Consider the following 10591-nt stretch of genomic DNA (forward strand, 5'->3'; position numbering starts at 1 on the left):
TCTAGAGGGCCCATTCGTACTTGTAGCAATTTTTCATTGTTGATAGTCTAACCGATTTGTCACCATATACTCCCGATGGCCGAGAACCCCATTCAAAGTAAATTTTTGTATTGACATTATCCGTGTTTATTAACCTGAAGAACGTCAGCATAGTCTCGGGTAACCCGCTGCCAACGTTCTGTCTATTCCCGGGTGAGTTGTATTTTTCATCCTATCAACTATTTACAAAACCCAATCCATCTATCTAACTATGGACGTAAACCTAAAGAGTCCCTGCCAAACGAAGGAGAAGACCCTATAATATGCTATGTTCTCTATCTTCTCCGCCTCTCCAAGCACTTGTTAACATGCTGGGCAAACCGTCCTCCGGCTATCTTCCTGCCACAATTTTCACACAGGAAATACCGGGACGCTTCTGATGTCTTCAACTTGGTTTTGTCCTGGCCAAAGATGTCTTTCGTAGAGCCGATTTCGAAATTGCTTATAACCGGCACGTTGGATTCGTGGTTTCCCTTGGTTTGCTGCTGGATAGATACATGGTTGGCAAATGTCGCCAACGTCTGCTGTCTGACAATGTTGTCCACTATGTCCTTCAAAACCGATTCAGCCTGTTTTCATGGGAATTAGTTAATACTGTTCTGGTGGACTGGGGCGTTAATGCCAATGACATCTCAATAGGTGGCACTATAACTCTACGCTAGGGGGATTTTTCGTCCCGCTGAAAAATGCATATCAACATACAACTACTTGGAATGTTATGGCTTGTTCCGTCATCTCATCTACTTGGCAATGAAACTCTCAAATATCTACTCTTTCAACATCAATGTCTTCTCATACAACTGTCTTTCCACGGATTTATAGCCGACGGATCAACGCGGCGCTACCATCCATCAAAATGGGTTGCGGCAGCATGAAGTATCTGCAGGAATTTTAACTACTTCTTTATCGATGAGCCATTGAAGAAACCAGTTTGATAGTATGGAAACCAGTATCGTTCTTCGTGAAATTGTAGTGTAGGATAGCTGAAACTGTAGGTATATAGACAAGAATGGCCGAGGAGCGGGACGAGGCTGTAATAACGAAAGACGAAGCGAATTTTGACGTAGAAGATGAGGTCCAAGATTGGAAATTGCTTAATAAATCGCTAACGTCTGGCACTGGAATCCCCAAAAGAGGTGAAAAGGAATTCGAACCAGACGGGACAAATGTTCAAATTGACTCGTTGCAGGAATCTAGAAATGCGATGTACGAAGCCTTGAGCGGCGTGCGAGGCCACCACTTGAAGCAGAAGCTAGTAGGAGTATGGGACGTGGAAAACGGTCGATGTATCGTGCCCCATGCGAAAGGCAATTACTTCAGAGATGTTGGGGTTCCTGTGAATATAGGTAATAAAATCCGAGGAGGAATGTCTTTGAATCCTCTAGAAACTGTGTATTTAGTGGAAAGAGGGTCCATGGTAATATATCTTGGAAATGAAGTCTACAGCGACTTTTTGCAGTCAAATGAAGATGGGATAGAATTTGATTATGACCAGCTTGTTGCACTTGACTTGGAGTTCTTGTACAGTTTAGCATTTAATGGTAAGGAGTATCTGATAGAAAAATACCAGGTTTATGCATATTTAAAGAGGTTGGGCTATTTGGTTCAGCAATTCAAGCCAATTGGCGATAAAGACCAGCGTACAAAGCTAGCAGAGAGAAAGACGGGTACTTCATTAGTAAACACAATATTTGGCTATGTTGATCACATATTAAAGAAAAATCGCTTATTTGAAGTACTTAAGAGTAAGTTACATAACTGGGGAATTCTTGCCGCTCCATTGTTCCACGGTTTGCATTTTGCAACCAAGCATTATTTTAATTTCACTGATGTCTTTAAATCTTTGAGCTTAATCCAATCATATTCTACTTATGACAGCATAAAAGAAGATCCACAACCTAGCGAGAACTATGATTTGACTTTCAATGTTTGGAGGCCAACTCCCACCTTTTCCAAGAAGAACCCACCATTACCAGATTTCCAGGTTTCAGTAGTCAATACTGATGTTGCACGCTTCCCTAATTTGGAAACCATTCAAGCTTTGCACAACAGGTTAAATTTCCAATTCAAAGGTGAAGAAGGGAAGACGGTGATTCCACGAGTTAAAGTCGTTAACAAGAAGAAGAGCAGTATGCCACCTTCCAAGAAGGAATTAAGATATCAGAGGCAGAAAGAGAGGCAATCGAAGTTGGATGAAGCAATTCAAAAACGGAACCAGTACAACAAGGTGCGAGACAATAAGTTGAAATATGGATCCGATGGTCGAACTGTAGTAATAGCAACTGTGAATAACGGTGTTCTCAATTTCATCAACATTACAGAGGGTGACTTTAAACTACAAAAAAATATGGATTTGGATGATATCTATCCAGGTAATGATCACGGTATAATTTACATTGAAAGTACATAATCCAAGGCTAGTTTTCTCAATCAACAATTATGAACTAACTTGTTCTTCGGAAATTCATAACCACCATCTCTGAATCTAGTCAAATTGACATTCTGATAAATGTTAAGATGTTGTTGAATATACTCAGCAGTAGGATAATCTGGAGGATCACAGCTCAACTTTATGTTGTCAGATGGTTGATACACTCTAACATAGTCGACTCTCAAGGTAGCTGGGAAAATCAATGATTGCCAGTCAATATACGCCCAGTTATTTGAAATACCAAGATTCATGATCATCGATATTGGTTCTTTTGGAATCTTCCTCCATCCAATATTGCCATTAGGATGAAGAGAATTCACGTACACCGTGTAGGTTGGATCATCACCCACAAACCAGCGGATGTATCCATCCTTGTCATCGTTCAAGTATTCATATCCGTACTTCTGGAAGTTATGGGTATAATCACCTCTCTCATACCAGGTTAGATTCAAGGAAGTTACTGCGGACAAAGCTTGCTGGAACGGACCTCCAGTGTATGTGTTCATTGTGGTCACTGAATAGTTATGAATTTCAATGAAGTCATAGTCAGGCATGTACCAAATGTCGTAAGGAGCTACCTGCAAGGATTGAGATACTCTACCCAATCCCCCAGATATTTCTCCTTCAAGAGCATCAATTTCTGGAGCTCCTCTTCCAACACCTGGGTTAGGGTGGTCTTCCCCCGGACATGTACACTTGTTCAACCTTTGCCCCGGTAAATACGATATACCATCAGGCGAAGATTGGTTGGGAGTTATACCAACGTCACATGAGTCATATGTATATGGCCACACTCCCTCTGTCGAAGCTAAGTAACCTGGGCGACCCAAGTTACCCATTGTCCACATTCCTGGCCACAATCCAGATATATTACCATAGTGTGGCAATCTTGCTGAAAATTCAATCTTTCCCTCAGTGAAGCACATCTTATTCCATGATTGAACCATACCAGATCTATAGAACAAGTCGTGGTTTTTAAATGCATCCATACGGAGATTTAAAGTTCCGTTGGCAGTAGAAGCAGCATCTGGATCGTACCACTCCAAATCTTTGGTGGCATCATAATGAAGGTCAACTGCAGTGAAGAACTGATCATCGCCTTCATAAAATGTTCTTCCTTCTGCGTTGAACTCATCACTGAATACAAGAACCCATTTGTTTCCATCTTTTGCAGTGTATGTTCTAGCTTCCTCTGGAGTGTCAGGATCAACCAAACTAGTTCTGATGCCACTGAGTAATGGATAGGTATATTCCGTTAAGACTTCAAACGAATTTGAAGTCGGGCGTCCGATTCCTGAAAATGTCAATACAGGAAGTAAAATGAAGACAAGCAAGGCAGCTATGAGTAGGCCGACAAATCCAAGGAGTCCATTCAAGGACCTTCTGTCCATTGTTCTCAAATCATAAATGAAGCGATTTTTGTCATATAGGGCATCATATACTGGGTCCGGATTATGAAGATAGTCGTCGTCCTCCTTCTCATCTATGTATAATGGAAATGACGAAGCTGGGTAACCACCAAATGGGCTAAAGTCAGTGAAACCGCCATGGTTGTCTGTTGAGACTTGAGATCTGTTTTCGGGATCGGAGTTATCATATCCATTTGGTTGTATGTTATTAAAAGATGCGTATGATGCCACTCTAGAATTGGCTATCGAATGCATTGATGGATATCTGTCAAACTCGGACATTACTTGGGGACCTCTAGGGCTTGGTATAGTACTTGAATTGTATTCACTATTCTGAAAAGAAACTGGTCTTGCGCCGTAAGGCTCGTCGTTATTTGAGTATGCATTATTGTTATGGTCTTGCAGCCCAGTAGTGAATTCTGAATCTTCTCTTGATACAAAAGAGCTTTCGTCTTCTTCAAAGGGATTACGCAAAGTTAGAGAAGCTGGAGGTAAAAGTTCTTCTTCCAGATTGCTTGCCGGATCCAATTGGAACCGTGGTGTGTTGTACGTTAAATCTCGATGTTGCATGTTATGTTTATGCTATCAATACTCCTGTTCTATTGCAGCAACAATTTTTTTTTTAAACAGCTCTAAACTGCTGAAGTTGTTTCTTTCTATCTATAACGGCCTAGCCGACAAGCCATGTTGCTCCACGTAGACATAGGCAAGTTTATATAGAGAAGGACACTTCAAAGTAACAAGAATTACTGTGAAAACGAAGTCGTGTGTTCCGCGAAAATTTGCAACTAAATTTCTTGGAACTCTCGCCCAAAAGGGAAACAACGTGACACAAAGAAATTATCAAGACTTTTGATAGTAGCAAAGGAATAGCATGGTTTCTTGTCAAGCATAGCCATCATTGTGGATAGAATATGGCACGGGGGTGATATATAAGAGGATATAGAAGGGAAGTATTTTAGGAATTTAAGAAAAAAAAGAAGGGGGTAATGGTTGCAATTTGAAGGTGTGTGATGTGTATGTTTCGGTTGAAGTGAAGCGAAGTATTTGCCAGCTTGTGGCGAATGGCAGCGTGATATTGAGCTGAATTGACAAGATAATGTACAAGACAATGAAGTTGCACTCTTGCGAATGCCCTCAAAGAGAAGGTATATCAGGCCCTTACTTGAAGCTGAACAAGAAATCAGCTACAAACTATGGAGAAATTTCCGTGCCATATCTCAGAATATATAGTGAAAACGGTTGCAAACGTTATCCAAACTCAAAATTTTACCGATAATAATTAATAAATAAGTACAAAAATGCATTCTTATCGAAGGTAAAAAAAATGTGGAATGCCATTCTGGAACACTACAACTGCAATAAAAATTCTCATCTCTGTGGGCTCCCCGAAATGGAGAATTAAATTATGGTCGTCTGACACGTTTCCCACTTCAACCACCACAGCTATAACGTGGGTACATTCTCCAATTTCGATATTTTGTGAACCGTGAACCACATTCAAAGAACATGAAATTCATTTCCACCACACATGCAAGGGGAGATTCTACGAAACACCATTAAAATTACAAATTTCGTGGTCTTTATCGTCTGCGACCGTTCAACTGCACCATTACTCTCTGATAGAGTCCTCCTTCGCCCAATATGCTAACAATAATCCCTATGCTAACAATAAAACACAATAATCCATATTCTTACAATAAACCGTACGCTTATCCATAATAAAGAGAAGGCCTAAGACTTCGAGATCCATTTTAGGAAAGGTTTTGGACTCACAAGATATACTTTTGACAGGTTTTTTCTAAAATTAAATGTTTGTTTACCCTCGGCTGCATCTCCCGGAAATCACGAAGGCAGTGCCAAATCACGTGAAAACGTCTAAACGCAGGCAGACGGTGGATCTAACAAAGCATCTAGACACTCTAGCAATCATGAAACGAGACGGTTCCAGTGATGGTGTCCTATAATGTCGCCCAGGCTCTGAACCTTCTATACTGTGCAAGTTTGTTGTTTTGGGAACATTACGTGAAGCGACGCGAGGCAGTAACCAGTGGGAAGTGGGAAGTGGGAAGTGGGAGTGGGAGTGGGAGGAATTCCAGGGAGTGGTTGGAGAGAGACATTGATGAGAGGGGGAGGGGGTGGTAAATTGGAAGCAGTGGTGACCAGAACGCACGGCTTAGGTGGTAACGAATGGGGAAGATAGAGACAGTGGAGAGAGAGGAGAGAGGGAGGGAGCCCAGTCCAAGAAATTGCATCCACGTAAAGAGAAATGTTTATATTTGGGCTTAACTGGAGTGATAATATAATATACTGTCTCAGACTAATCGCAGGGCTCATCATCGAAGAAACGACTCAGGTCCGAAACCACTGTTATTGTTAAGAAGAATGCGGTTAGACTCTTGAAACATATGGTTAACTAGAAACATATGTTTAACTAGAAACATCAGTTAACCTTAGATACATAAGGCTAAGCTTTAAGTCCATGGAGTATTGGGTGCGATATTGGGTACTGGTCCTTGTCCTTGTGTTACGTTCCATAGTATAAGCTACATACACATACATTTATTTAACTTTCTATCTAACTACACAGCCATTCTGCAAATCGTGTATCTATTTATAATATATGCTCAATATACCTAATATACTCAATATGTCTAACATGCTCACTCAATATACTCAATATATACACTTCTGGTCATACAGTTTAAAGTTCCAGATTACATCGCTGCTGCATCGCTGCTATTTCAGTGAACACACCATATTTAAGATTGTATCATACATCTATAGTACATCGAAGCACAGATTGCCGCTGCGAGAACACACGCACCAATGCACGCACCTCCTCTATCAGGAATAAAGTTCTTCCTGATTCTCTCATTCTTCATTCTCAAGCAGGTCCTGATCTCGAAAGGTGCAGTTTACCTCACTCCTTTTGTCGACGCGCAAACACCAGTTTTATTTGTGTACCCGCACCCTCGGAATTGCTGCTCCAAAATAAAAAGAAATTGCCGCGACATTTTTGGCCCAAAATTTTTCACAGAAAAACCCGTGCTAACCCCAGGGCATTTAACAGTGTAAAACAACAACTTGTTGAAGTTTAACGTCTTTACCAGTGTTTATCTAGGGTATAGAGAGTGTCAGACGTGTCCCTGAGCGTAGTAGAACATCGTGAGGCAATTAGTTTGAAATTTCCCCGATTTTAGCCCGTCATTTTACCAGTAGTATTGGTGATTTAGTCCTGTTTTTTGTTAGTGAACAGAGAGGCCTTAACAACGAGTTGGCTTGAAGTCAAGAAAGAACGGCATTCCGGAGGTTTGGATCGAGTGAAAAGTAGATACACAGAATCTACAACAGCTGGAGATACTTGTAGTCCAATTCCCGTTCTTTTCCGCCCAAATTGCACCCACTGACGGTGAATACTTTTGGTGCCAAGACGTGCTAAGAAACCAAGAAAGAATCGCTTGTCAGATCAAATTCGTAAAGAAGCCCAGAGATAAGGCACTATACGAGGTTCAAATTGAGTTTAAAGACAGCTACTGTGTCGTAGAGAAGGTCTAGTTACCAGAAGAGTCGAAAAATCTCGAGAAACAGAAGTTGAATAGAGCTTGTTTCATTATACCATAGTCATTTCGTTATAAACTTGATAATTATTGAGACGAAGAAGTGGTGAAAAAGTCAAAAAGAGGTCAAAAAGAAGTCTGGAAGAATTGGAAGAGTTGGAAGTATTGATATTCATAAGGAAAAGTCATTTCAAGTCATTTCAAGTCATTCCATATCATTAAAACTCATTAAAACTCATTAAAACTCATTAAAACCAACTAATAAAGACCCATTTCTGACCCATACCATATTTGGATCATATTGAACATACAAAATATTCACATTATCACTGAGCCACTTTCCAAGATCATACCAGATCATATACCAAGACCATATCAACAATACCAATTAGTAAAAGACAAACCAGTCCTTTCGCTATTTAAAACATCGGTATTTGATATACACACCTTTTTACATCTTTCATATCATCTCATATCATCTCATATCAACATATATAACACACAACCAACATGTCTCGTCGAGATCTCACTTCAAACGCTCCTCCTCGTCTTAACGTAACTCACGCTGATGACGACGACTCGTTTGACTCGCCCCATAATCCATTTCTTACCCACAACGAGCTTGATCTGAGCCACCAGCAGTCCTCAGAAGGCTCCTCAAGACTGTCGTTGTCTTCATCGAAACCAGAAGCTGATGCTTACGGAAGACCGTTCAATGCCTTCAACGGCTATTACTCCAAGAATGGAACCAGTGCCAACCTCTTGTCTGGAGGAGAGTCTTCCTCGGAGGATAACAACCTTAACCACAATGGAAACAACTATAACAACATTAATAATAACAGCAGCAACATCAATAGCAACAGTGGGTCCGTGTTCAACCTCGGCAACAGCTCTCCTTCGATTTCAGGGATAAACGTTCCGCCAGAATACGATAGATATCCATCTATGGCCGGATCCCGAGTGGTTTCGCTGACTTCTCTCACAAACTTCCTCAACAAGGAAACAACCACTGGGGCAAACACCCAGATTCATTCACAGGCCACTTCCCAGTATGGTGGAGACGATTCGCTGTCGTTTTCCAACAACTCGTCCAACCCATTTGCACATAACACCGATTTCAGTCCATTCGGAGGATATCCTGCCACTTCTTTCCCGCTTTATATCGACGAAAAGGAACCAGACGACTATCTCCACAATCCAGACCCTGTTGCCGATGCAGAATACGACAAAAACAGGTTCATTTATGACCTTAAGAACATGGACAAGCGTTCTCTTGGAGGTTTGCTTGGTCTTATATTGTTGGGACTAGGAGCAGCGTGTGTCTTCATCATTCTTCCAGTGTTCACCTACTCCAATGCTGCCCATCATATGGTTCCACAGTCGTACGAGATCTTGACAGACTATTCTTACCCGCTTTTGAGTGCCATAAGAACGTCATTGATCGACCCCGATACGCCAGAAGAAGCATTGAGCTACAAGGCCCAGAATGGAGATACCTGGACGTTGGTATTCAGCGACGAGTTCAACGCAGAAGGAAGAACTTTCTACGAAGGTGACGACCAGTTCTTCACAGCACCAGATCTTCATTATGATGCCACCAAGGACTTGGAATGGTACGATCCAGATGCTGTAACAACATCCAACGGAACCTTGACTCTCCGTATGGATGCGTTCAAGAACCACGACTTGTACTACAGATCAGGAATGGTCCAGTCGTGGAATAAGATGTGCTTCACTCAAGGTAAAATCGAATACTCTGCCAGATTACCAAACTACGGTAGTGTCATGGGATTGTGGCCTGGTTTATGGACCATGGGTAATTTGGGAAGACCTGGATACTTAGCTACTACCGATGGTGTTTGGCCTTATTCCTATGAGTCCTGTGATGTTGGTATCACTCCCAACCAATCCTCTCCAGACGGTATTTCTTACTTGCCAGGACAAAGATTGAACTCGTGTACTTGTCCAGGATCTGACCATCCAAACCCAGGTGTTGGAAGAGGAGCTCCAGAAATCGATGCTATTGAAGGTGAAGTTGCTAAGATCACTTCTGGTGTCAACACCGGTTTGGCTTCCCAATCGTTGCAATTGGCTCCATTCGATATCTGGTACATTCCAGACTATGACTTCATTCAAATCCACAATCTGAGTACCACAGTGATGAACACCTACGCCGGAGGTCCATTCCAACAGGCTCTTTCTGCTGTCACTACCTTGAACAACACATGGTACGAGAGAGGTGACGGGGATCATAACTACCAAAGATACGGGTTCGAATATCTCAACGACAACGACAACGGTTACTTGACTTGGTTTGTCGGAGAAGACCCAACGATGACTGTCCATGCCACTGCCTTGCATCCCAACGGAAACATTGGCTGGAGAAGACTCTCCAAGGAGCCAATGGCCATGATCATGAACTTCGGTATTTCCAACAACTGGGCCTACATCGACTGGCCATCGCTCGTATTCCCAATGACCATGAGAGTCGACTACGTCAGAGTTTACCAGCCTAACGACAGCATCAACGTCGGATGCGATCCTGCTGACTATCCTACCTACGACTACATCCAGAGTCATCTTAACATCTACGAAAACGTCAACTTGACCTCGTTCGCCGACGGAGGTTATTCGTTCCCCAAGAATAAGTTGGTCCACGGTTGTTGAAAGTTGCATACGCTTAATAGACCGATTTTGGCAATCCTCATTATTTATTCTGTAGTTTCTAGCTTCTAAGCCTGATCTTAGGGCACTAAGAGTATCTCATTTATTACACATCCTTCTATTAGCCAGTAATGGTTCTGTTTGATATTGTAAGTCTTTGTAAGTAGTGATTGTGCAATCGTTGCAAAACCCCAATCCAATCCCTATGATTATATCTATATTTCCATATTTGTAGTATATTAACCAGTATATTAACCAGTATATTATCCAGTATATTAACCCAGGTAAAATCTGATTTTGATTTTTGCAATCGTTCCAGAGCCCCAACCATTTCCATATTCTTTAGTATATTAACCACTATTTAACCCAGTTGATTATATCGTATATAAAGTTTTTGCAATCGTACCAAAGCCCCTCCTCTAACCGTTTCATTTCCATATTTATAGAATATTTCCATATTTGCATTATCTCCATATTTGCATTAATTA

The 10591-nt window shown here is 41.5% G+C and overlaps 4 protein-coding genes across 4 annotated transcripts; 2 read left to right on the top strand and 2 right to left on the bottom strand. All coding sequences in view use genetic code 12, as the record gives it.

Moving 5' to 3' along the window:
- Positions 1 to 65: 65 nt before the first annotated feature.
- On the bottom strand, positions 66 to 811 carry RJT20DRAFT_17064 (SAGA histone acetyltransferase complex subunit). Its single transcript, XM_064919219.1, has 2 exons — positions 742 to 811; positions 66 to 608 (listed from the first exon to the last, which is right to left on the bottom strand). The coding sequence occupies exons 1-2, from the start codon at positions 772 to 774 to the stop codon at positions 315 to 317; spliced, it is 327 nt and encodes a 108-aa protein (XP_064777615.1). The 5' UTR covers positions 775 to 811; the 3' UTR covers positions 66 to 314.
- Positions 808 to 2459, top strand: RJT20DRAFT_17035 (tRNA splicing endonuclease subunit). Its single transcript, XM_064919215.1, has one exon. It carries the CDS (start codon positions 1049 to 1051, stop codon positions 2447 to 2449), a length of 1401 nt encoding a protein of 466 aa, XP_064777616.1. The 5' UTR covers positions 808 to 1048; the 3' UTR covers positions 2450 to 2459.
- Positions 2460 to 2469: 10 nt separating this feature from the next.
- Positions 2470 to 4449, bottom strand: RJT20DRAFT_132695 (SKN1/KRE6 family beta-glucan synthesis-associated protein; the record flags this gene model as incomplete). The annotated part of the gene is made up of 1 exon (XM_064918160.1): positions 2470 to 4449. One exon carries the CDS (start codon positions 4447 to 4449, stop codon positions 2470 to 2472), a length of 1980 nt encoding a protein of 659 aa, XP_064777617.1.
- A 3016-nt stretch (positions 4450 to 7465) lies between these two features.
- KRE6 (beta-glucan synthesis-associated protein) lies at positions 7466 to 10165 on the top strand. Its single transcript, XM_064919220.1, has one exon. It carries the CDS (start codon positions 7950 to 7952, stop codon positions 10104 to 10106), a length of 2157 nt encoding a protein of 718 aa, XP_064777618.1. The 5' UTR covers positions 7466 to 7949; the 3' UTR covers positions 10107 to 10165.
- Positions 10166 to 10591: the final 426 nt, after the last annotated feature.

The sequence above is a fragment of the Scheffersomyces xylosifermentans genome (genome assembly GCF_036884685.1).
Source record: "Scheffersomyces xylosifermentans strain CBS 12540 chromosome Unknown RJT20scaffold_1, whole genome shotgun sequence".
In the NCBI taxonomy this organism is placed as follows: domain Eukaryota; kingdom Fungi; phylum Ascomycota; class Pichiomycetes; order Serinales; family Debaryomycetaceae; genus Scheffersomyces; species Scheffersomyces xylosifermentans.